The sequence below is a fragment of the Schistocerca cancellata genome, chromosome 3 (assembly GCF_023864275.1).
Source record: "Schistocerca cancellata isolate TAMUIC-IGC-003103 chromosome 3, iqSchCanc2.1, whole genome shotgun sequence".
In the NCBI taxonomy this organism is placed as follows: Eukaryota; Metazoa; Arthropoda; class Insecta; order Orthoptera; family Acrididae; genus Schistocerca; species Schistocerca cancellata.
This window is the reverse complement of record NC_064628.1, coordinates 208099627-208127256: the sequence shown is the minus strand read 5'-3', so window position 1 is coordinate 208127256 and position 27630 is coordinate 208099627. Positions and strand designations below refer to the sequence as shown.

The following is a 27630-nucleotide window of genomic DNA, read 5'->3' as shown; positions in this document are numbered from 1 at the left end:
TTTCACTAACAGCGCACTGTCTCTCTTTTCGATAGCCATACTGTTAAAAAAAAGAAGGTGTTGACAGATGTGAAAATTACCGAACTATCAGTTTAATAAGTCACGGCTGCAAAGTACTAACGCCACTTCTTTACAGACGAATGGAAAAACTAATAAAAGCCGACCTCGGGGAAGATCAGTTTGGATTCCGTAGAAATATTGGAACACGTGGGGCAATACTGTCCCTACGACTTATCTTAGAAGCTAGATTAAGGAAAGGCAAACCTACGTTTCTAGCATATGTAGACTTAAAGAAAGCTTTTGCCAATGTGGACTGGAATACTCTCTTTCAAATTCTGAAGGTGGCAGGGGTAAAATATAGGGAGCGAAAGGCTATTTACAATTTGTACAGAAACCAGATGGCAGTTATAAGAGCCGAGGGACATGAAAGGGAAGCAGTGGTTGGGAAGGGAGTGAGACAGGGTTGTAGCCTCTCCCCGATGTTATTCAATCTGTATATTGAGCAAGCAGTGAAGGAAACAAAAGAAAAATTCGGAGTAGATATTAAAATCCATGGAGAAGAAATAAAAACCTTGAGGTTCACCGATGACATTGTAATTCTGTCAGAGACAGCAAAGGACTTGGAAGAGTAGGTGAACGGAATAGACAGTGTCTCGAAAGGAGGATATAAAATGAACATCAACAAAAGCAAAACGAGGATAATGGAATGTAGTGGAATTAAGTCGGGTGATGCTGAAGGAATTAGATTAGGAAATGAGACACTTAAAGTAGTAAAGGAGTTTTGCTATTTGGGGAGAAAATAACAATGATGGTCGAAATAAAGAGGATATAAAATGTAGACTGGCAATGGCAAGGAAAGAGTTTCTGAAGAAGAGAAACTTGTTAATATCGAGTATAGATGTGTCAGGAAGTCATTTCTGAAAGTATTTGTATGGAGTGTAGCCATGTATTGAAGTGAAACATGGACGATAAACAGTTTAGACCAGAAGCGAATAGAAACATTCGAAATGTGGTGCTACAGAAGAATGCTGAAGATTAGATGGGTAGATCACATAACTAATGAGGAGGTATTGTATAGGATTGGGGAGAAGAGAAGTTTGTGGCACAACTTGAGTAGAAGAAGGGATCGGTTGGTAGGACATGTTCTGAGGCATCAAGGGATCACAAATTTAATATTGGAGGGCAGCGTGGAGGGTAAAAATCTTAGAGGGAGACCGAGAGATGAATACACCAAGCAGATTCAGAAGGATGTAGGTTGCAGTAGGTAGTGGGAGACGAAGAAGCTTGCACAGGATAGAGTAGCATGGAGAGCTGCAACAAAGCAATCTCAGGACTGAAGACCACAACAACAACAACTGTTCACTCACCTTATGCATTGTCAAACGGTAGCGTGGGTGTCATATCATTATACAGTGTACAGCACCAGATTTTCACCTGGTGGCCACAATTGGAACTAACGTTTTCCAGCGTAAATCGGTTCCACATTAAGCCATTAGCGTATCTACCAAGTTTCGCTGCCATACGATAGTTACAGCCCACACTGGATCTCTGTGAGTACCTGCACTTTAATTATAACCACGCGGTGTCTGAAACACATTTCATTAATGACTGCAGCCGTCTAGGAGCCACTCCAATAAAGCGAATAGCCAGAGCAAACTTACTTTGCAAACTCAAATTACTGAGTTACCTTTTGCTTCCTTGGCTGATATCACGCAGCTGGGAATGTCGCCCTGGCACTCGACTTCCTGCTCGAGGGGCACGTGCGAGCAGTCCCGCGTGGTGTCCACGGGGTTGTCGGACAGGACGGCCACCATGAGGCGCGTGTCCTCGTCCCGGGAGGACAGCAGCCTGGTGCGCGTCCTGGTGCCGTTGCCGCACGTGGCGCTGCACTGGCTCCACTCGGACCACTGCGTTGTTCTGCAGTTGGGATCTTCGTCTTCAGAAGGGTTCTGCAGAAAGACATCGTAACTCACACAGTATTTGACTGGAACAATTAAAGAATATTCACTTACGTATTCCGTAATACAACCTATTACCTACATTTATAGAATAATTCCTGTAATTTCCTTCCTTCCTACCTTGGTGATGGTTTTACTACCAAATTTTTGTAAATATAATCGCTACAGAAACTTTGAAACATTGGGACTGTGGCTGCTAGGGGAAACAAGTCTGATCAACGGCGCGTCCTGGGAGCGATTTCCCTCTGCTGCATAACAGCTGAGAGCTGTACGTGTCTAATACTACACTACACAATCACTCCCTTCAGAATGTTGTGTGAAAACATAATATTTTACAAATAACTAGTTTTATAGATAATATTTTAAGCTTCAAAAATATTAAAAAAATCATAATTTTTGGGTAACTACACTACTGGCCATTAAAACTGCTACACCATGAAGATGACGTGCTACAGATGCGAAATTTAACCGACAGGAAGAAGATCCTGTGATATGCAAATGATTAGCTTTTCAGAGCATTCACACAAAGTTGGCGCCGGTGGCGACACCTACAACGTGCTGACACGAGGAAAGTTTCCAACCGATTTCTCATTCACAAACAGCAGTTGACCGGCGTTGCCTGGTGTAACGTTGTTGTGATGCCTCGTGTAAGGAGGAGAAATGCGTATCATCACGTTTCCGACTTTGATAAAGGTCGGATTGTGGCCTATCGCGATTTCGATTTATCGTATCGCGACATTGCTGCTCGCGTTGGTCGAGATCCAATGACTGTTAGCAGAATATGTAATCGGTGGGTTCAGGAGGGTTAATACGGAACGCCGTGCTGGATCTCAACGGCCTCATATCACTAGCAGTCGAGATGACAGGCATCGTATCCGCATGGCTGTCGTGCAGCCATGTCTCGATCCCTGAGTCAACAGATGGGGATGTTTGCAAGACAACAGCCATCTGCACGAACAGTTCGACGACGTTTGCACCATCATGGACTATCAGCTCGGAGACCATGGCTGCGGTTACCCTTGACGGTGCATCAGAGACATGAGCGCCTGCAATGGTGTACTCAACGAGAACCTGGGTGCAAGTTGCATGTTGCATGTTGCAGGTCCTGAACGGGCCTTTCTGGATACATAAAATGTTCGGCTGCTGCCCTGGTCAGCACATTCTCCAGATCTCTCACCAACTGAAAACGTCTGGTCAATGGTGGCCGAGCAACTGGCTCGTCACAATACGCCAGTCACTACTCTTGATGAACTGTGGTATAGTGTTGAAGCTGCATGGGCAGCTGTACCTGTAGACGCCATCCAAGCTCTGTTTGACTCAATGCCCAGGCGTATCAAGGCCTTTATTACGGTCAGAGGTGGTTGGTCTGAGTACTGATTTCTCATGATCTATGCACCCAAATTGCGTGAAAATGTAATCACATGTCAGTTCTAGTATAATATATTTGTTCAATGAATACCCGTTTATCATCTGCATTTCTTCTTGGTTTAGCAATTTTAATGGCCAGTAGTGTAGTTTGTTTTTGATTAATAATTTATTTAAGTATTGGAGGACCCGGCAAATACGAGATACGAAACTAAAGTTTTGATACTACATGTCTTTTTAATAAAAACGCAAGCCTTAAAAGTTCTTTTTAGAAATATTCAGTATTTTAAGTCTATACTTTATCCTATTTAGTCGCGATCGTTAATTATTACTTAACTATTCGCATTACATTTAATATTTTCGAAGATGTTCCATATTTTGTACATTTTCATTTTTTGTTACTAAAATGTTAGTAAAGTAAATGCCAGGTTTATTAACACACATAAATCGATGCATTAAACTTTCGAGTGCATTTATTCTCTTGAACCTTCAAAAAGAAACGAGCAGGGGCCTGTAAAATGAAAACCGCTGAAGGGGTTGCAGTACCATTGCCCACGAAAGGAGATGTGGTCCCTATAAGGAAGCCGAAGCCCCAAACTCACCACTAGAGGGACGCGACTGCACACCCACGCGACAGAGCGAGCACGTGTACGCGTCGACCGTCCACTGCAACGAGTCATGCCGAAAACAGAGGAATGGAGGCTTCAAAAGAGGAGTGAAGGGCTGCAGTGTGTTTCCTGACAGCGGAAGGAGTGCGGAGAACGGAAACTCATCAAAGAATGGCGCAAGTGTTCGAAGAGCACTTCATGTCCGTTGCGAGGGTCAAGGCATGGCACAAGCATAGCCTTACTCAAATTAACTTGCACAGCTCACTGACGCTAGGGTATCGTTCCCGTATTAAAACCGCCATTTGCAGTTCAACGCTGTGTTTGCATTTAGTAGATGATGTCAAATGTCTGATAAAACGCTACACACACGATGACTGAACAGGTTCACATAACGTTCATAAGGACACTGTATGCAAGTTGTTACAAAAGGCTGTGAAAATGAAATGGCTGGTTCAAGTTATTGAAGATTACAATTATTCATGGCGAAGATAGTTGAAGAAAAATGGGATAAAATTGTGGAAAGGAAGGTAGATAAAATTATGCCGTACAAAAATAAATTAAAGTCTGGAAAATAAGTGCAAAAGGCGGAAGCAGAATATGTGCCAGGAAACTAAACAGGAACAGAAAATGAAAATCTAAGTGAATGATAAAACACTCTCACTGCCTATTACTTCATAAGTTTCATATAATTATCTTGAATCGATAACTTGACGCATTTCCGCTCCTACTTGTAAGAAGCGAACACTACATTCTTGAATAGAAATTTACTGCTTCCCGTGTTTTGGTGGAGCCCTAATACAGAAAGCTACATTCTTGAAAAGAAATTTTCTAATTCTGTCTTTTGATGGAGACCTAATACAGGAAATCTTAATCACAAGGCATTTGGTGTACAAGTGTGCAGAACATATCACTATAGAAATTCTGAAACCAAAGACACAATCAGAAGAAAACAAACAACACCAAAGTAACAAAACCGAAGAGACTCTTTCACATCATCGACACAATAAGGGAAGTGGCTACCCCTAGTTACCACATATGCTTGGCTGTGACAGGGCGTACTGTCCCTGAGGTGGTTCAAGAACTAAGGCGGCCGTCGATTCCATTTCTAAGAAAGAACTTTTCCAAGGTTTGTAATACTACATACTTGTGGTTAAATTGGTACAGTTTGTCTACCCCTTGTGTCAGTCTGATGAGCAAAAATTCTTTAAAAATTTAATAAATAAATATAAGGTCTATGACGATTAATTTTCAATCAGCTCGCAATGCCGAAAGATGGCTAAGTTGCTAGATCTGACAACATTTGGTGACAGATCACAATACACGACGAATTGCATGACTTAATAACATCTGCCAAATACACAAATACACTCCTGGAAATTGAAATAAGAACACCGTGAATTCATTGTCCCAGGAAGGGGAAACTTTATTGACACATTCCTGGGGTCAGATACATCACATGATCACACTGACAGAACCACAGGCACATAGACACAGGCAACAGAGCATGCACAATGTCGGCACTAGTACAGCGTATATCCACCTTTCGCAGCAATGCAGGCTGCTATTCTCCCATGGAGACGATCGTAGAGATGCTGGATGTAATCCTGTGGAACGGCTTGCCATGCCATTTCCACCTGGCGCCTCAATTGGACCAGCGTTCGTGCTGGACGTGCAGACCGCGTGAGACGACGCTTCATCCAGTCCCAAACATGCTCAATGGGGGACAGATCCGGAGATCTTGCTGGCCAGTGTAGGTGACTTACACCTTCTAGAGCACGTTGGGTGGCACGAGATACATGCGGACGTGCATTGTCCTGTTGGAACAGCAAGTTCCCTTGCCGGTCTAGGAATGGTAGAACGATGGGTTCGATGACGGTTTGGATGTACCGTGCACTATTCAGTGTCCCCTCGACGATCACCAGTGGTGTACGGCCAGTGTAGGAGATCGCTCCCCACACCATGATGCCGGGTGTTGGCCCTGTGTGCCTCGGTCGTATGCAGTCCTGATTGTGGCGCTCACCTGCACGGCGCCAAACACCCATACGACCATCATTGGCACCAAGGCAGAAGCGACTCTCATCGCTGAAGACGACACGTCTCCATTCGTCCCTCCATTCACGCCTGTCGCGACACCACTGGAGGCGGGCTGCACGATGTTGGGGCGTGAGTGGAAGACGGCCTAACGGTGTGCGGGACCGTAGCCCAGCTTCATAGAGACGGTTGCGAATGGTTCTCGCCGATACCCCAGGAGCAACAGTGTCCCTAATTTGCTGGGAAGTGGCGGTGCGGTCCCCTACGGCACTGCGTAGGATCCTACGGTCTTGGCGTGCATCCGTGCGTCGCTGCGGTCCGGTCCCAGGTCGACGGGCACGTGCACCTTCCGCCGACCACTGGCGACAACATCGATGTACTGTGGAGACCTCACGCCCCACGTGTTGAGCAATTCGGCGGTACGTCCACCCGGCCTCCCGCATGCCCACAATACGCCCTCGCTCAAAGTCCGTCAACTGCACATACAGTTCACGTCCACGCTGTCGCGGCATGCTACCAGTGTTAAAGACTGCGATGGAGCTCCGTATGCCACGGCAAACTGGCTGACACTGACGGCGGCGGTGAACAAATGCTGCGCAGCTAGCGCCATTCGACGGCCAACACCGCGGTTCCTGGTGTGTCCGCTGTGCCGTGCGTGTGATCATTGCTTGTACAGTCCTCTCGCAGTGTCCGGAGCAAGTATGGTGGGTCTGACACACCGGTGTCAATGTGTTATTTTTTCCATTTCCAGGAGTGTATATACAGGGTGTTTCAAAAATGACCGGTATATTTGAAACGGCAATAAAAACTAAACGAGCAGCGATAGAAATACATCGTTTGTTGCAATATGCTTGGGACAACAGTACATTTTCAGGCAGACAAACTTTCGAAATTACAGTAGTTACAATTTTCAACAACAGATGGCGCTGCGGTCTGGGAAACTCTATAGTACGATATTTTCCACACATCCACCATGCGTAGCAATAATATGGCGTAGTCTCTGAATGAAATTACCCAAACCTTTGACAACGTGTCTGGCGGAATGGCTTCACATGCAGATGAGATGTACTGCTTCAGCTGTTCAATTGTTTCTGGATTCTGGCGGTACACCTGGTCTTTCAAGTGTCCCCACAGAAAGAAGTCACAGGGGTTCATGTCTGGCGAATAGGGAGGCCAATCCACGCTGCCTCCTGTATGTTTCGGATAGCCCAAAGCAATCACACGATCATCGAAATATTCATTCAGGAAATTAAAGACGTCGGCCGTGCGATGTGGCCGGGCACCATCTTGCATAAACCACGAGGTGTTCGCAGTGTCGTTTAAGGCAGTTTGTACCGCCACAAATTCACGAAGATTGTCCAGATAGCGTGATGCAGTAATCGTTTCCGATCTGAAAAATGGGCCAATGATTCCTTTGCAAGAAATGGCGGCCCAGACCAGTACTTTTTGAGGATGCAGGGACGATGGGACTGCAACATGGGGCTTTTCGGTTCCCCATATGCGCCAGTTCTGTTTATTGACGAAGCCGTCCAGGTAAAAATAAGCTTCGTCAGTAAACCAAATGCTGCCCACATGTATATCGCCGTCATCAATCCTGTGCACTATATCGTTAGCGAATGTCTCTCGTGCAGCAATGGTAGCGGCGCTGAGGGGTTGCCGCGTTTGAATTTTGTATGGATAGAGGTGTAAACTCTGGCGCATGAGACGATACGTGGACGTTGGCGTCATTTGGACCGCAGCTGCAACACGGCGAACGGAAACCCGAGGCCGCTGTTGGATCACCTGCTGCACTAGCTGCGCGTTGCCCTCTGTGGTTGCCGTACGCGGTCGCCCTACCTTTCCAGCACGTTCATCCGTCACGTTCCCAGTCCGTTGAAAATTTTCAAACAGATCCTTTATTGTATCGCTTTTCGGTCCTTTGGTTACATTAAACCTCCGTTGAAAACTTCGTCTTGTTGCAACAACACTGTGTTCTAGGCGGTGGAATTCCAACACCAGAAAAATCCTCTGTTCTAAGGAATAAACCATGTTGTCTACAGCACACGTGCACGTTGTGAACAGCACACGCTTACAGCAGAAAGACGACGTACAGAATGGCGCACCCACAGACTGCGTTGTCTTCTATATCTTTCACATCACTTGCAGCGCCATCTGTTGTTGAAAATTGTAACTACTGTAATTTTGAAAGTTTGTCCGCCTGAAAATGTACTGTTGTCCCAAGTATATTGCAACAAACGGTGTATTGCTATCGCTGCTCGTTTAGTTTTTATTGCCGTTTCAAATATACCGGTCATTTTTGAAACACCCTGTAAATATCATGTTTAAGTAATGCTAACCATAGAGTGTGGTTCTCAATGTACTCTTAGCACGTCATTCTTAAGTAAATATCGTGGTTACTTGTACACACCCCAGCCGTTTTCCGCCAGAATTTGCATTTTCTTCCCATAAATGTTTTGTTGAGCGTTCAGTGCTGTACTGCACCTCACAGCACTGTGCGACATGGAAACACCATTAACGCAAAGGCTTAGCATCGCACATATACAGAGGGTTTGTTGCACTGATGCCGACTTTTTTCTGAACTATAAAGGGTGCCAGCAGGCACAAATAGCATGGAAACTTATGTCTGTAAATCCCATCTAACGTAGATTTCATTCTGCCAGTTGACACGACTCTCCGTGGTTATTCCTTATGCGCAAAAAATTAAAAGCTGCATCATAAATGGATTCAGTATGTCTGGACGACTTAGTTTGTAGGTCCAAGGAAGGACAGTGCCTCACGACGTATTTTTTCCATTTCCTGTTTGGTGCTTGCTTTACTTTTACATTTAAGTTAGATGTGAAAGGGGTGCCAGAATGACAAGAAACCAAACAAATTCTCTGTACTTCTAGTTTAACATGGATTTTGCGTAGAAGCGGCAATGCCCAAGAAACCGTAAATGTATACAAATCACGAGAAAGTTCAGTTTGTCCTCCGGTTTCACAAGATACTGTCTCCAGTATATACTAAATGGCAGTTCCAGGGAAGATTCAGCTCGATCTTAAGAGCATTAATTTGTATTTTGCGTAGTTCAAAGGTACAGGATCTGTTGATGTTTAACCAAGAACTGGCTAGTAGCAATGAACCACAGAAACGGTTGAAGCAGTGAAATTGTTGAATGAGATCTGTTGCTATGGTTCCACTTAACTTCAAGTTCCAAAAATGTGCTATAGGCCCTACATGATAGCTTACACGGACATTTGTAGTTTCGTGCTTTTAGTCTGAAAATTATATGGCTCTGTAGTCGAAATGTAAAAAAGTATTGTGTGACAATAGCGACTGTTCAAACTCATTGCACTTCCTGATGAGGTGTGAGCTGTCGCAGTATACACGTTTGTGCTGCAAAGTCCCGTTTTGAGCTAATTACTTATGGTCATACTAGCTGTGATCCGCGGCCGCGCTCGCATATCAGTAGTATTATTATGATGAGTGATGATACGTAAGCTACTGAACGTGCAGTAAAGTCAGCTGTCCTCATCTATCTGCCTGTTATCCGCATCTGTGCTCGCATATCGTAATCAAATGCAGCCTCAATAAAAGCTTCCACTTTCTACATGTAAATGTATGACGCCTTGTAAGGTAACTGGGGATAATATGGAGCTTTTCCAAGTAGTTCGTAAAATAAATTTAAAGCACATCAGCAGAAATAATATGTTGGACTGGTGACTTCAGTCAAAAGGTTTCATAGAAAAATTAAGTTATAAAGATGTTTAAAACAACTGCAAAGTAAGTCGTTACTTTATTATGAAGACACCATTCAGTTTCGATCTTTTTAGTGCCAGACAAGTATTTGTATGTCTCATATTTCGTGCAAAGATGTCATTAAATGAAGGGAGAGGGGTGAAGATGTACCAAAACATGGAGGTATTCCTAATTATGTAATCTGATAGCGTGTCATAAATTAGTACTGATTTTAATTTTCCCTGCTTAAGAATAAAATTATGTATTAAATGCAGAGTGAAAATAGTGTAATGCATAATGGACATGAAAATGCTTGTTTTGAGTTTTGATGAGCGTTGTAGTTCCGTTGCATAGTGTTTTTTTTATTGCAACGAATTAAAAATTGTGATGATAAATGTGTGTAAAATTATGTAATGTACACTCCTGGAAATTGAAATAAGAACACCGTGAATTCATTGTCCCAGGAAGGGGAAACTTTATTGACACATTCCTGGGGTCAGATACATCACATGATCACACTGACAGAACCACAGGCACATAGACACAGGCAACAGAGCATGCACAATGTCGGCACTAGTACAGTGTATATCCACCTTTCGCAGCAATGCAGGCTGCTATTCTCCCATGGAGACGATCGTAGAGATGCTGGATGTAGTCCTGTGGAACGGCTTGCCATGCCATTTCCACCTGGCGCCTCAGTTGGACCAGCGTTCGTGTAGGACGTGCAGACCGCGTGAGACGACGCTTCATCCAGTCCCAAACATGCTCAATGGGGGACAGATCCGGAGATCTTGCTGGCCAGGGTAGTTGACTTACACCTTCTAGAGCACGTTGGGTGGCACGGGATACATGCGGACGTGCATTGTCCTGTTGGAACAGCAAGTTCCCTTGCCGGTCTAGGAATGGTAGAACGATGGGTTCGATGACGGTTTGGATGTACCGTGCACTATTCAGTGTCCCCTCGACGATCACCAGTGGTGTACGGCCAGTGTAGGAGATCGCTCCCCACACCATGATGCCGGGTGTTGGCCCTGTGTGCCTCGGTCGTATGCAGTCCTGATTGTGGCGCTCACCTGCACGGCGCCAAACACGCATACGACCATCATTGGCACCAAGGCAGAAGCGACTCTCATCGCTGAAGACGACACGTCTCCATTCGTCCCTCCATTCACGCCTGTCGCGACACCACTGGAGGCGGGCTGCACGATGTTGGGGCGTGAGCGGAAGACGGCCTAACGGTGTGCGGGACCGTAGCCCAGCTTCATGGAGACGGTTGCGAATGGTCCTCGCCGATACCCCAGGAGCAACAGTGTCCCTAATTTGCTGGGAAGTGGCGGTGCGGTCCCCTACGGCACTGCGTAGGATCCTACGGTCTTGGCGTGCATCCGTGCGTCGCTGCGGTCCGGTCCCAGGTCGACGGGCACGTGCACCTTCCGCCGACCACTGGCGACAACATCGATGTACTGTGGAGACCTCACGCCCCACGTGTTGAGCAATTCGGCGGTACGTCCACCCGGCCTCCCGCATGCCCACTATACGCCCTCGCTCAAAGTCCGTCAACTGCACATATGGTTCACGTCCACGCTGTCGCGGCATGCTACCAGTGTTGAAGACTGCGATGGAGCTCCGTATGCCACGGCAAACTGGCTGACACTGACGGCGGCGGTGCACAAATGCTGCGCAGCTAGCGCCATTCGACGGCCAACACCGCGGTTCCTGGTGTGTCCGCTGTGCCGTGCGTGTGATCATTGCTTGTACAGCCCTCTCGCAGTGTCCGGAGCAAGTATGGTGGGTCTGACACACCAGTGTCAATGTGTTCTTTTTTCCATTTCCAGGAGTGTATTTAGGTTTAAGTATTTAAATCTTATAAAGATTGTAAACGAATTGTGGCCATGTTTAAGAATTATTTTGATGAATGTAGTGTCACGTGACCCGACTCAGGACTGGGGATATGAGCGGGAAAATGAGGTCTTTGTCCGTTGTCCGTTGTGGTGGTAAGTTCGGAGGGGCAAAGTGTCGCGAGTGTAAGCATGGACGCCAGTGTATGCGAATAAACTGTGAAGGAACAACGTGAAAGTGTGTAGGTGCGAGACAATAAACCATGTATACGAATTGCACCGATTATTAACTATCCAGATCAGATTTATTGTGAACTTTAACATGCATGGCCACAAAGTTAGAAGTGTTTTTTCAAATAAATAAGTTTCAATCTGAACTTGTATAGTGTACTTCATTTTGCGCAAGGTTGTGGTATAGACAATTGTGTATTCAATTCACTGCTGTTCAAAGGCTAGCCAATATGACTCAGTATTAGGGGCACAAATGCAGCCGTTCACTGCCAACCCAATTTGCAGATGAGCCACGTGAAAAATAGGTAGTGAACGAGCCCGAGTACAGTTGCAGCCTCCCTGTTTGCCATACAGCATTTAAATGACGCCGTCGTTGTGAGCCTTCAAACACCTCAGAAGTTATAAGAGACACGTGACGCACAGTGGCTAAAATACGACGAGTTTGTGATTGATATTAGTATGGAATTATGGATTAAACACGTTGAGGTTTGTATAAGCTTTGTATTCATTACGATGAATCGTCTTATGCAGAAAATATCGAACAATGAAAGCATTTTCAGAAATATGCTTAAGTTCAAATGTCCAAGAGTAAATAGGTTTTTCGAAAGAGTGATTATTATTATTTCGTATTTCGAGTTATGTTCTTCAAATCAGTAAATATCTTGTATTACACACCTTCTTCACCGTTCAAGCTATCACCGTACCAAATTTCATCAAAATCGGTTCAGGGGTTTAGTCGTGAAAGAGTAACACACAGAGTTATTTAACATTTATAATACTAGTGTGGATTACACGAATCATGTTTATAATATCTCGTTGTAGTGTGGAACAAAAATTACACACTTCCTCAGTGAAAATATGTCCAGATGCTGAACATTTAAATGAGAAGTTTTTCGATTTAATTTATGTAATACTTAGTGTGCCTGTGAGGAAATGAAATCACACACACACACACACACACACACACACACACACACACACGCAGAGAGAGAGAGAGAGAGAGAGAGAGAGAGAGAGAGAGAGAGAGAGCTTGCATCTTTCTGTGTCAGTCTTGTCATTTCGTGAATAATGAATTTTTATTCCTACTTACGTGCAAGAGTACAACGGAGCCAGCTGATAGGTGAACATTTGATGTGCGCCTTTGTACGACATTATTGTCGGACCATTCTTTTTCTCTAATATCCCCAATGTACAGCGCATATTACAAATGTCTTCTGTTTATTAATTGCTTGAAGATCAGGTAAATGTATTTTTCAACACGAGAGGACGTCGTCTGCTTTGAGTGTGGCAATCCGTCCCTACCTTGATATAATTCCCTTAAAAGGTCGATTGGTCGTTGTGGTCGGATGTCTCTGCGTCTGCGCCTTTCTGAAATATTTTTCTATGATGGTGTGTCAAGGACAATATGAATAGAATTCCTGTGACTGAAACTCCGAAAAGGAAGTTATCCACAGCCATTGGACAATACGTTGTGGCCTCTTTTAATAAGGCTGTTAATCGATTTGGCATAAGTAACTACGAATACTTTGAGGCTTATTGATGTTCTTGATCAGAATTCTGATACCAGTCTACCTATTTTTATACACTGCCGGGAAAAAGTAGTACATCTGGAAAGACGACGTCGATTTTGATCCGATGATGGCATGACTCTGAGGGATAGTAGATGTATTAATAATGGCTTCAGCGTCGTCCGCTATCAGATAGCGTATTGACATGGCTACCAGAGAGCCATCTGTGTCTACACTTTAACAGGAAATGCTCACAGCCAAAAGACGCAGTGTGGTACAAAGATGTGAAGCAGGCCCGTAACCTTGCCACAGAGACGCACGTACTCTTGCTACAGCCAACTGGGGGAGAGTTTGAAAGGGTCAGATTGTGGCCTTCCGAGTGGCTGGGTGGTTCTTTTGGAGAGCTGCCACACAAGTTGGACGTGCTGCGTCTGTTGTGCAACGATGCTGGTACCAGTGCTAATATGAACATTCTCAACACCCGTAGACGAGGTTCTGGACGTCCACGCAGGACCGTAACGGCAGCAGTGGCAGATCGTACATCTGCCACAGCACATATAAGAGGCTTTGAGAGACCAGACGTGCCAAAATGGTCTGTTGCGAACCAACACCTCTAGCTCTTCTCCCACTCACGCCACAGCATTGACGTGCACGGCTCAACTGGTGCCGTCAGTGGATCACTTGGGGAATGGCGCTCCGTGGTCTTCAGCGATGAAAGCAGATTCTGCCTGCACACAAGTGATACTAGTTTGCGCGTACGACGTAGACCTGTTGAGTCCTGTCTCGTAGAGTGCATTCGTCCAAGACGCAGTGGCCCCATCCCAGGACTTACTGTTTGGGCTGCGATAAGCTACAACTCTCGTTCGCCTTTGCTGTTTATGGAGGGGATTGTATGTATTGTATTGTATGTTAACTGGGGACCTGGAAACGACGGAGAGGCTCCGTCCCCGCCACAGCCGCAGTGATCCACAACACCACGACGACTACTGCAGTCCACTTCACCCCTCCGCCGCCCCACACCGAACCCAAGGTTATTGTGCGGTTCGGTCACCGGTGGACCCCCCAGGGAACGTCTCACACCAGACGAGTGTAGCTCCTATGTTTGCGTCGTAGAGTAATGGTGGTGTACGCGTATGTGGAGAACTTGTTTGTGCAGCAATCGCCGACATAGTGTAACTGAGGCGGAATAAGGGGAACCAGCCCACATTCGCCGAGGCAGATGGAAAACTGCCTAAAAACCATCCACAGACTGGCCGGTTCACCGGACCTCGACACAAATCCGCCGTGCGGATTCGTTCCGGGGACCAGTCGCTCCTTCCCAGTCCGGAAAGCCGTGCACTAGACCGCACGGCCAACCGGGCGGGCTTCTGGAGGGGATGCTATCCGGCGCTCGGTACCTGTAGAATGACGTTAGACCCGCTCTTCTACCATTCACACAGCAGGAAGGTGATGTGTTGTTTCAACAGGATAATGCCCGCCCACAAACTACCCGCGAAACTCAGTGTGCTCTACAGGACGTGCAGCAACTTCTGACACCTACACGATCTCCGGACTTGTCTCCAATGGAGCATATGTGAGATATGATGGGACGAGAAGTGACTCGTGCGACTCGTCATCCAACAACTCTTACAGAACTATGTGAACAGGCGTAGCGGGCGTGGCATAGCGTATACCAGGACAGTATTCGCCATCCGCACTATCTACTGGATGTCAGAGTCAGTGCCTGTGTTGCCGACTGTGGAGGCTACACCACGTACTCACACGGGTGTTTCAGCATGGGTCGATGTCTGGTAGGCCGGCCGCGGAGGCCGAGCGGTTCTAGGCGCTTCAGTCCGGAACCGCGCGACTGCTACGGTCGCAGATTCGAATCCTGCCTCGGGCATGGATGTGTGTGATGTCCTTAGGTTAGTTAGGTTTAATTAGTCCTAAGTTCTAGGCGACTGATGACCTCAGAAGTTAAGTCCCATAGTGCTCAGAGCCATTTTTAATGTCTGGTGCCTCAGAAACGCGTATGTTATTAATCTGTAAATGTCATCATTTCAAGTACTTCATGTGCACTGTTGCAACAATACATCTTGAGTGAATTGGAAACCTCTAAAAGGATGTACTAATTTCCTTTATTTTTTTTTTTAATTTTTTGCGGCCGAATATTTCTAACAGGATAGATCACATTGCTAAGATTTCTGCTCGAGTGCCCTGTATAGTTCAGGAGATAAAGTAACACGAAACTGAAGGCACCATATGCATGAAGGTGATTTTAAGCTTGAGTAACATAAGTAAACAGTAGCATCAAAATAACTGTTAAGTAAAACTAGAGAAGTGATTTTGAAAAGCATAGAAAATGGTTTGTTGACGGAGTACTCACATTTAGAAACTCTTCCTCCTCTTCAGAAGTGGTGCTGCAGTCGTCAGATTCCTTGCTGAAGCAGGCGATGGTCTGTTGCAGCTTGGGGGCGTTTCTCTGCACTTTGCACTTCTTCTGGTAGTGCGAGTGTTTGTACTGGCGCTTCCTCATCTGGGCGCCCGGGCCGCACTTGTTGCTACATCCCGACCATTCAGACCACTCAGAGAGTTCACACTCCCACTCCTGGGGCTGGGACCTGGTGGGCGAGACAAATAAACGTTACGGCTGCCGAGTCTTCCGTGCTGGAGCCCGTGGATAACAACTATTCGGTTAACTTGCTGCGCCAGATTTGGCTAAAATTTCAAGATTTCTATGACTACCTTCACCAAAGCCTTCAGGGGCTAAATCTGACTTACAAGGGGTGGGTCGGTAAGCCATGTTAATCAAGTTTTGCAAAGACGATCCATACTCAAAATAGAGAGACTCGTGTTTCGGCTTTTTGCCCTACACTCCCTAGTTTTTATAAAAATCGAGGTCAGGGTAGATGCCGGAAAATGCAAATGCTGTACATCAAAAGATCGTCTAAGAACAAACATTTTCATTAGTATGCTATGGGGTCCAAAGTTAATACCGTCGAATAACTGACGTTTTTATGATTTCATCGTATAACTAGGATACCCGTCATTCTATATGTGTATCGAGCTTGGAGGTCCAGCGGTCAAGGCATTAGACTACCGAACTACTGGTCCATTTTCAATTCATGGCCGTGATTTTACTTCATTTGAATTTTATTGTGTATCTGATAATATTCTGTTAATGGCAATAGTTTCCTTTGCCGTTTTTTGAAGTAAGATACCGAAAAATGTGATAAATAATCAAATGAGTATACTTAATGTACTGACAGTTTTTTCAACGTGATACATAGTGCAAAAATACACCTAAACTATATTATAACGTACTCCTAGCTGACTGTCTATTCTTGAGCGTTATTGCAAGCAGTGGGATGAAACTTTTCACAGAAATAGGCAAAGCACAAATCTTTCTTGCACCATGTGCAAGACAGGAAGAAAGTTTTGCCGCATTGACGTTTTCCGGTGCATTGAAAAACATATCTGATTCACATTGTCGAAAACAAACCTATCAGATATTAATTTGGATGAGAACTGAGCGGATAAAAGCATATCTTGAAAAGACAGGCGCAGTCAGTTGGCTATTGAACGCCGCATGAATTTTGATAGCATTTTACCTATCCTGTAATTCTCTGCTCTGCTGTGATGTCACATGGTCAGCAACTATAAAAATAACGAATGCAAAATAGTTAAGACCAAGAATCGAACACGGGCTAACGGTTTGGTAGTCTAACGCCTCGACCACTCGCACGCGATCTCGCTCGATTAGACGTAAGTAATGGTTGGATTCCCTAGCTATAGCATGAAAACAAAAAACGGTAATAACTCTAACATTGTTAATTTTGGACCTCATATGTATTAATAAAAATGTTTGTTTTTAGGCGATCTGTCCATTTATAGCATTCAAAATACGGTTTTCCGACATCATACTTGACCTCAACTTTTTTCAGCAACTAGGGAGCATCTAGCAAAATGAAGTTATAATCAAAAATCTAAACCTTTCGATGCTTACAGGCGTTGATAAATATCAACGGGAGCAGTTGAAAATTGTGTGTGTGTGTGTGTGTGTGTGTGTGTGTGTGTGTGTGTGCCCCGACCGGGACTCGAACCCGGGACCTCCTGCTTACATCAACGCCTGGAAGCAGCGAAAGGTCTAGATTTCATTATAACTTCTTTCATCGAGAGCTGCAAGATCACCAGTGATATCTGTACAGATACCAGCTTCATACATCTATAAGCGTCTCTTTATTTTAAATATAGGAAGTCGTTGCAAAACTTAATCAAAATCGGTAACCTGCATGTCAGACCCACCCCTTGTTAGCTCCTGACGACCATAACGGACTAAGTCATCAAAAAGCTTGGGACTTCATCGTATCCAGACAGTACTCGGGATCTGCTCTCACAGCTTTAATTTTGCCATTACTTTTGCCTTACACTATGACAAAAATGTAGGGGACAGCTGTGCACATTTACGCACGGGGCACGTTTATGCATGGGGCACGTTTTCGCAGACCACTTTTCTTGCTTGAGATTAGTAGATTAGTAATGACACATACTGAGGGGTCTCACGAACTTCACAGCACCGGCTGCGTTAACGCCTTAGCGCGAAGAACATATTTTTCTTTTGTGCAAGCTAATTACTTTTTGTAACTCAAATATTGATGCACCTAGGGAGCATACATTTTTAACTGAGAATAGATAAATATATGTTCATTTAAAGGAGATTATTCTGCTGTAAAAGGTACATTTGTGTAATCTGAAAGCCCGAAAGCTACAATTGTAGCTCTGAAACTAATTCAAACATGGTGATGGGGCACGTTTACGCAGTTCTGTTGGGTCACATTTACGCAATATTTTGCATTGTCTATCTAACTGATACCCTTGTCAAGGAAGCTTTAAGACAACAGCAGTCGGAAACGCAGTAAAAAAGGGGACACAAGAAAATGAAAGACAGGAAGTGCTGGAAAAATCTGTGAGAGCAAGGACTGATTGAGGGCAAAAAATTGCCAAAGCAAGAAAAAAGGGAAAATAGACTTCCTTCTGATATCATCATTCCGCCAAAAAGACCGGCTCCACATGGTAGTTCTCCATGCTCTCCTGTCTTCTGACATCCTCTTCAGATCTGCGTAGTGTCCGCTTACCTTGATGTAGTCTATCATCTTTTGTCTCCATTCACAAACTAGTCCTTCTGATGGGTAGATCATGTAGTTATAGAGCCATGTTTTAGAAACTGCCGGCCGCGGTGATCTAGCGGTTCTAGGCGCTCAGTCCGGAACCGCGCGACTGCTACGGTCGCAGGTTCGAATCCTGCCTCGGGCATGGATGTGTGTGATGTCCTTAGGTTAGTTAGGTTTAAGTAGTTCTAAGTTCTAGGGGACTGATGACCACAGATGTTAAGTCCCATAGTGCTCAGAGCCTTTTTTTTTTTTTTTAGAAATTGTCTGTATAGCTGCAACGGCAGGGCAAGCCCGTTTTTTCCTTTTTTTTTCTTAGATTTACTTGCGTTCGGAACGTGACCATACAGTCATCTCAAGAATGGAATGTCTATTATGACGATGCGAACGTAAGGACAACACAACACCCAATCCCCGCGCGGAGAAAATCTCCGACCCGAGTCGGTGCGGTTAACAACCCACTGCGCTTACGCCTAGCTACTGATGCGGACGAACAGTCCCCTGTTGGGAAGAGTAGAAGCGGCCAGCACAAGCAACTAATACAAGTGACACCTTTTGACCTCGAAAGCTTGGAGCCACATGGAACTGTGCGTAGACTAACACTCGATCATAAAAACAACATGGGTCTGCATCACTTCCATGCAAAACTGCGCACTTGTCTGCTGGCGCTATCTGTGTTATGTTACTGGTGCGCTGACAAATGCTTGAATTGCGTGAATGGTACAGCTGCAGTACGAATGTGTGTCTTGGAGAGTTGACATGCCTGTTACTATGTAAATTGTGTACAGTCACAATGTGGTCTAAATACGGGGTGTTCAAAAAGTCTCTCCGCAGTGCCGTATGATTGTTAGCCAAGCGTGCCGTATGATTGTTCGCCTGCCTGGGTTACTTCCCTTCCAGTAGACTCTCCCGACATTCCACTGTTTCGTTTATCTCAACCAGCGTCAGTAAAAATGAATATTCAATAAATTAATAACTAGTATTTCACTGAGTTTGATTTCGGTATATTCACTGTGGCATACGGCACCCGCGGCTGGCAATCATACGGCACTACGGAGAGACTTTTTGAACACCCGGTATTAGAACAAAGTTGCTTTGAACTGAATGTGACAATGAAATGGGGGTCAGGGATAGAGAGTTCGCGGATGTATTATATAATATAACAATTGAGAAATATAATGGGAATGAAGTAGAAGCACATGGCGTTGCGCTGGGCAGATATACTGACTGTGAAGGACAGGAAGAACGTGAACTTGAAGGTGAGTGTTCAAGCGGTACACGACGTTCATCTCCAGAGAAAGAAGTCACAGTGAATACGAACTATCTTTACTAAAACAGTCGAGGCCCAGTGTATTAGTAGATACTGACGAGAGCATATCAGAGAACATTTAAGAAGACTGCTACAATCGTGGTTTCAGTGCTACAGCAAATTAATGAGATGCTATAATTGCAATAAAAGTAAATCAAAATGCAGATTAATTCTAAACTATGTGTCTAGCAAAACGGTGAGCCGGAGCTCGTTTCAAAGGAAACAGATTGTCGCAATTACAAACTATAAAAGAGCACGTAATATTGCAATTTTGTGGAGCAGGGTCTTATGGATCCACAGTTCGCTATTGGCATCTGCAAATGTGGGCACTAGAAGATTCTGAAACGGTTGTTTTGAAGTGACTTTTTCGTGGGGGAATGTCAAATCTTGTCTTTCTGAACAAACCACGACCCATCTCTCAACTCAAGTCAGAAATTAGATGTGCCCTGGGTCAAATTCAAACGGAACTTTTCTTTAGAGTCGTCGAAAATTTTGTCCACAGAGTGTATGTGTGCAGACCAAGCTGTGGAGGACACTTGGCTGATATTTTGTTTCATGTTTAATTGCAGTCTTCTTGTTTAATACTTACATAATAACACTAACAATTTGCAAGTAAACTGTGTGTTTTATTGTGAAATTAAAAACTGCGTTTCTATGGCACTCCACGTATAAGTTAGAAACCACAGACCAGAAAAGAAGTTCTGTTTTATCTTTCTCAGCGCTCGTTGCCGCGGGCGGGGCGCTTACTTGCAGCTGCGATGCGCCGCTGTGCACGCCTTCCTGGACGTGAGCTTCTGTTTGCAGCCACTGGCGTCGGACCTCTGGATGTCGACGAAAGACCGCTGCCGCAGCATGTGTCCACTCCCGCACGTCACCGAACACGGGCCCCAGTCCGACCACGGCGTCGTCATGCATTCTGAAAATAAAAAAAAAAAAAAACTGTTGCCCACATTTAGAACAAAAGGATTTCTATTGAAGCAGTGTACTAATTTTCAGAAAATATAATGCTCCCCTTGTTAAAAAGAGGCTTGAAGCACAAGATGAGTTAATATAATCTATTAACTAGAGAATTTTAATTCTTATTTTCTATATTTTTATTTCATCTCCCTTTAATCCTGCATGAACCGTGGACCTTGCCATCGGTGGGGTGGTTTGCGCGCCTCATCGATACACATAGCGATACCGCAGGTGGAGCCACAACGAAGGGGTATTAGTTGCGAGGGCAGATAAACGTGTGGTTCCTGAAGAGGGGTAGCAGCCTTTCCAATACTTGCGGGGGCAATAGTCTGCACGACTGATTGATTCGGCCTTGTATTAGCAACCAAAACGGCCTTGTTTAGCTGGAACTGCGAACTGCTTGAAAGCGAGGGGTAACTACAGCTGTAATTTTTCCCGAGAGCATGCAGCGATATTGTATGGTTGAATCATTATGGCTTCCTCTTGTGTAAAACATTCCGGAGGTAAAATAGTTCTCCATTCGGATCTCCGGGTGGAAACTTCTCAGGAGGAAAAAGAAAAAAAAAAAAAATTCATTCTTTCTCAGGAGGATGTTGTCATCAAGAGAAACAATACTGGCGTTCTGCGTATCGGAGCTTGTAAAGTTAGATCCCTTAATTGCGCTGGTAGTTCTTTTTGTCTCCAGTCTTCTGACTGATTTGATGCGTCCCGCAGCGAATTCCTCTTTTCTGTCAACCTCTTCACCTGAGAGTAGCGTTTGCAACCTACGTCCTCATTTATTTACTGGATATATTCCAATCTCTGTTTTCCTTCACAGATTTTAAGCTCTACAGCCCCCTCTAGTACCATGGAAGTTATTCCCCGATGTCTTAACAGATGTCCTACCATCCAGTCCCTTCTTCTTATCAGTGTTTTTCATGTATTCCTTTCCTCGCCGATTCTCCGGAGAAAAACCTCATTCCTTACATTAGCAGTCCATCTAATTTTCAACATTATTCTGTAGCACCACATTTCGACTTTCCCAGAAATTTCTTCCTGAAAATAAGACTATGTTTAATACTAGTAGACTTCTCTTGGTCAGGTATGCCCTTTTTGTCTGTGCTAGTCTGTTTTTCATGTCCTCCTTTCTCCGTCCGTCACGGGTTATTTTGCTGCCTACTGGCAGAATTCTTTAACTTCGTCTACTTCCTGACCATCAATCCTGATGTTCAGTTTCTTGCTTTTCTCATTTATGATATCTCTCATTACTTTCATCTTTCTTCGATTTACTCATTAGACCATTTCATTCAGGATATCCTGTAATTATTCTTCACTTTTACCGACGATGGCAACGTCATCAGAGAATCTTATCATTGATGTCATTTGACACTGAAATTTAATTCTGCTTTTGAACTTTTATTTTCGTCATATTTCTTCGATGTATAGGCCGAACAGTAGGGGCGAAAGACTACATTCTTATCTTACAACCTTTTTAATCTGAGCACTTCATTCTTGGTCATCCACTCTTATTGTTCCCTCTTGGCTCTTGTACAAATTGTCTTTTTCCGTCTTTGCCTATATCTTATCCCCATTTGTCTCAGAATTTGGGGACATATTGCACCATTTGATATTGTTGAACCGTTTTTCCAGGTCGTAAAATTCTATGAACGTGTCTTGATTTTTCTTTAGTCTTGCTTCCATTATTAACTGCAACATCAGAATTGCCTCTCTGGTGCATTTACCTTTCCTAAAACCAACCTGATTGTCATCTAACACATCCTCAATTTTTCCCATCCTTCTGTATATTTTTCTTGTCAGCAATTGGATGCATGAGCTGTTAAGCTGATTGTGCAATACTTCTTGAACTTGTCGGCTCTTGCAATCTTCGGAACTGTGCGGATGACGTTTTTCCGAAAGTCAGACGCTGTATCACCGTCTCATAAATTCTACATACTAACGTGTGCCTTCCCCCAACGATTTTAGAAATTTTTGAGAGTGTTGTCTTTTTCTTCTTTCTTATTCGATCTTAAGTTTTCCATAGCACTTTTAAATTCTGATCCTAATACTGGATCCCCTGTCTCTTCCATGTTGACTTCTGTTTCTTCTTCTATCATATTAGACAAATCTTCCCCCTCACAAAGGGCTTGAAAGCACTCCTTCCACCTATCCGCTCTCTGCTCTGCATTTAACAATGGAATTCGCATTGCACCCTCAATGTTGCCACACTTGCTTCTAATTTCACCGAAGGTTCTTTTGACTTTTCTGTATGATGAGTCAGTCCTTCCGAGAATCATTTCCTTTTCGATTTCTTCACATTTTTCATGCAGCCATTTCGCCTTAGCTGCCCTGCACTTCCTATTTATTTCATTCCTAAGTGACTTGTTTTTGTGCATACCTGAATTTCCCTCAAGATTTTTGTACTTCCTTCATTCATCGATCAACTGAATTATTTCTTCTATTACCCATGGTTTCTTCGAAGTTATCTTTTTCGTACATATGTTTCTCTTTCCAACTTCCGTGATGGATCTTTTTAGAGACGTCCATTCTTCTTCAACTGAACTGCCTACTGAGCTATTCCTTAACGTAGTACCTATGGCCTCAGAGGACTTCAAGCGTATCTCTGCATTCCTTAGTACTTAGGTATCCCATTTCTTTGCGTACTGATTTTCCTGACTAGTCTATTAAACTTCAGCCTCCCATCCATCACCACTAAACTGTAATCTGAGTACTGCTCCCGAGTAAGCCTAAAAGTCCAGTATCTGATTTCAGAATCTGTCTGACCAAGATATAATCTAACAGAAATATTCTTGTATTTTTCGGCCTTTTCCAAGCATACCTTCTCGTCTTGTGATTTTTGAACAGAGTATTACTAGCCGAAATTTATTGCAGAACTAAATTATTCTTTCTCCTCTCTTTTTCCTATCACCAAGCCCATATTCTTCCGTAATCCTTTCTTCTAATCCTTCCCCTACAATCGCATTCCAATCCCCATGGCTATTAGGTTTTCCTCTCTCTCTCTGAATTACCCGTTCAGTATCCTCATATACTTTTCTCTCTCTTCATCTTCAGCTTGCGACGTCGGCACGTATACCTGAACTATTGTAGTCGGTGTTGGTTTGCTGTCGATTCTCATGAGACTAATCCTATCACTGAACTGTTCCCAGTAACTCACTTCCTATTCATAACAAATCCTACTCCCATTAGACCTTTTTCTGATGCTGTTGATATTACCCCATACTCATCTGATCAGAACTGCTTGTCTTCTTTCCATTTCACTTCTCTGCCCCCCCCCCCCCCCCTCTCCGTTGATTGTTGCTGATTTTTCCGCCTTTATGGGCAGTTTCCTACCTTAAGGCAAGAGAGTGCCTTGAATCTCTGTCTGCTCCTCCTCCCTCTTTGACAAGGCCGTTAGCTGAATGAATGTGACATCTTATGCCGGAAGGCTTCGGCCGCCATTGCTAATAATTTTTATTCAAAATTTAAGCGGTGGTTTGGTTCGAGCCCGGGACAGATGACGTTTTGATTACTTATCAGACATATTGCCCCCAGACTACGAGTGGGTTAGAAAACTTAAAAAGGGGAATGGATAGGCTGAAGCTAGATATAGTGGGAATTGGTGAAGTTTGTGGCAGGAGGAACAGGACTTCTGGTCATGTGGATACAGGGCTATAAATGCGTAAACAAATAGGGGTAATGCAGAAGTGGGTTTAATAATGATTAAGAAAATGAAATGCAGGTAAGCCGCTACGAACAGCATAGTGGAGGCATTATCGTAGGCAAGATAGACACAAAGCCCACACACAGCACATTAGTACAAGTTTATATGCCAACTAGCTCCGCAAACGGTGAAGAGTTTGAAAAAAATATCCGATGAGATAAAAGAATTTGTTCAGACAGATAAGAGAGAGGAAAACTTAGTTGTGATGGGTGACTGGAATTCGATAGTAAGGCGAGGAAGAGAAGGAAAAATAATAGGAGAATATGGGCTAGGGGGGGGGGGTGGAATTAGAAACGAAGCCACATGGTACTGTTTTGAACAGAGCACAATTTAATCATAGTTAACACTTGGTTCAAGAATCATGAAAAAAGGTTGTATACGCGGAATACACTGGAGACACTGGAAAATTTCAGACTTGTAACGGTAAGACAGAGATTTCGGAACAAGATTTGAAATTGTAAGACGTCAGGGGCCGATGTTGACTCTGACCACTAGTTATTGAATATAAAATGTAGATTAAAACTAAATAAATTGCAAAAATTATAGGAAACTAAGGAGATGGGACGTAGATAAGTTAAAAGAACTAGAGGTTATGTGAAGTTTTACAGGAAGCATCAGACAACGACTCACTAGAACAGGGGAAAAGAGTACAGTAGAAAATGAATAGGGAGTTTTGAGATATGAAATAGTGAAAGCAGAAGAGGGTCAAATAGGCAAGACCTAGAAGAAATCCTTAGATAATTCAGGAGATACTGAATTTAGCTGATGAAAGCAGAAAACATAAAAATACAGCAAATGAACTCGGCGAAAGGGAATACAAAGATCTAAAAACTGAGACTGACAGGCAGTGCAAAATGGCTAAGTAGGAATGGCTAGAGAACAAATTCATTAGGGAAAAGAAAGATATCGCCTACAGGAAAATTAAAGAGGCTTTTGAAGAAAAGAAAAGCTGTTGTATTTATATCAAGAGCTCAGATGGAAAACCAGTCGTAAGCTAAGAAGGGAAAGATGAAAAGTGGAAGAAGTATATAGAGGACCTGTACGAGGGAGATTATCTTAAAGACAATATTGCAGAAAGGGAAGAGGACGTAGATGAAGTTAAGATGGGAGATATGATGCTCCGAGAAGAATCTGACAGAGCACTGAAAAATCTAAGTCGAAACAAGGCACCGGGAGTAGACGACATTCCGTCAGAGCTACTGATAACCTTGGAAGAGTCAGCCATGACAAAACTCTTCCCTATGGTGTGCAAGAAGTATGAGACAGGCAAAATAACCTCAGACTTCAAGGAGAATACACACATCAAAAAAAATTTTGCATCACCTCGGTTCCGAGAGTTCCGGAACCTGTACAGAAAACTGGAAGAGAGATCAACATAAAGATCATTTCCGCCCTTTTTATTGCTCATGACACCACACACTGCATGTTGTACCACTACACAGCGAGACTTTCAGAGGTGGTGGTCCAGATTGCTGTACACACGGGTACCTCTATCGCCCAGTAGCACGTCCTCCTACATTGGCGCATGCCTTATTCGTCGTGGCATACTATCCACAAGTTCATCAAGGCACTGTTGGTCTTCATTGTCCCACTCCTCAAAGGTGATTCGGTGTAGATCCCTCAGAGTAGTCGGTGGTCGGTGGTCACGTCGTCGTCAATCTATCCCAGGCATGTTCGATAGGGTTCATGTCTGGAGAACATGCTGGCCACTCCACTCGAGCGATATCATTACCTTGAAGGAAGTCATTCACAAGATGTGCACGATGGGGCGCGAATTGTCATTCATGAAGACGAATGCCTCTCCAAAATGCTGCCAATATGGTTGCATTATCGGTCGGAGGATGGCATTCACGTATCGTACAGCCGTTATGGCGCCTTCCATGGCCACTAGCGGCGTACGTCGCCTCCACATAATGCCACCCCAGTACAGCACGGAACCTCCACCATGCTGCACTCGCTGGACAGTGTGTCTAAGGCGTTCAGCCCGACCGGGTTGCCACCAAACTGGTCTCCGACGATTGTCTGGTTGAAGGCATATGCGACACTCGTCGGTGACGAGAACGTGATGCCAATCCTGAGCGGTCCATTCGGAATGCTGCTGGGCCCATCTGTACCGCTCTGCATGGTGTCGTGGTTGCAAAGATGGACCTCACCATGGACGTTGGGAGTGAAGTTGCGCATCATGCAGCCTACTGCGCACAGTTTGAGTCTTAATACGACGTCCTGTGGCTGCACAAAAAGCACTATTCAACGTGGTGACGTTGCTTTCAGGGTTTCTCCGAGCCATAATCATTAGTTAGCGGTCATCCACTGCAGTAGCAGCCCTTGGGCGGCCTGAGCGAAGCATGTTATTGACAGTTCCTGTCTCTCTGTATCTCCTCCATGTCCAAACAACATCGCTTTGGTTCACTCCGAAACTCCTGGACACTTCTCTTGTTGAGAGCCCTTCTTGGCACAAAGTAACAATGGGGACGCGATAGAATCGCGGTATTGACCGTCTTGCCGTGGTTGAACTACAGACAACAGGAGCCGTGTACCTTTCTCCTGGTGGAATGATTGCAACTGGGCGGCTGTCGGACCCCCTCCGTCTAATAGGCGCTGCTCATGTATGGTTGTTTACATCTTTGGGCGGGATTAGTGACGTATCTGAACAGTCAAACGGACTGTGTCTGTGATGCAATATCCACAGTTAACGTCTATCTTCGGGACTTCTGGGAACCGGGTGATGCAAAACTCTTTTTGATGTGTGGAATAATAGCAGTTCCAAAGAAAGCAGGTGCTGGAAAATGAGAATATTACGGAACTAAGTCTTGGTTGCAAAATACTAACACGATTTCTTTATAGAAGAAGGGAAAAACTGGCAGAGAACGTCGGAGAAGATCAGTTTGGATTCCAGAGAATAGTAGGAACACGTGACGCAATATTGTCCCTACGACTTATCTGAGAAGATATGTCAAGGAAAGACAAATCTACGTTTATAGCCCTTGCAGAATTAGAGTAAGCTTTTGATAATACTCTCTTTGAAATGCTGAAGATAGAAGGGATAAAAAATACAGGGAGCGAAAGGCTGTTTACAACTCGCACAGAAACAAAACGGTAGTTATAATAGGCGAGGGCCATGAAAGTGAAGCAGTGGTTGCGAAGAGTGTGAGAGAGGATTGTAGCCTGTCGCCGATGTTATTCAGTCAGTACACTGAGCATGTAGTAAAGAAAACCAAAGAAACATTTGGAGTAGGAATTAAAGTTCAGGGAAAATAAGTCAAA

General features: G+C 44.3%; 1 protein-coding gene across 1 annotated transcript in view; it reads right to left on the bottom strand.

The window, feature by feature from the left end:
- LOC126176226 (spondin-1-like) overlaps window positions 1-27630 on the bottom strand; it is a 499217-nt gene that overhangs the window by 192628 nt on the left and 278959 nt on the right. Inside the window, exons 9-11 of the mRNA XM_049923370.1 lie at window positions 20460-20628; window positions 15622-15856; window positions 1688-1949 (exon numbers count right to left, since the gene is read on the bottom strand). Coding sequence (XP_049779327.1) covers window positions 1688-1949; window positions 15622-15856; window positions 20460-20628 — 666 coding nt within the window. The remainder of the gene's footprint in view (window positions 1-1687; window positions 1950-15621; window positions 15857-20459; window positions 20629-27630) is intronic.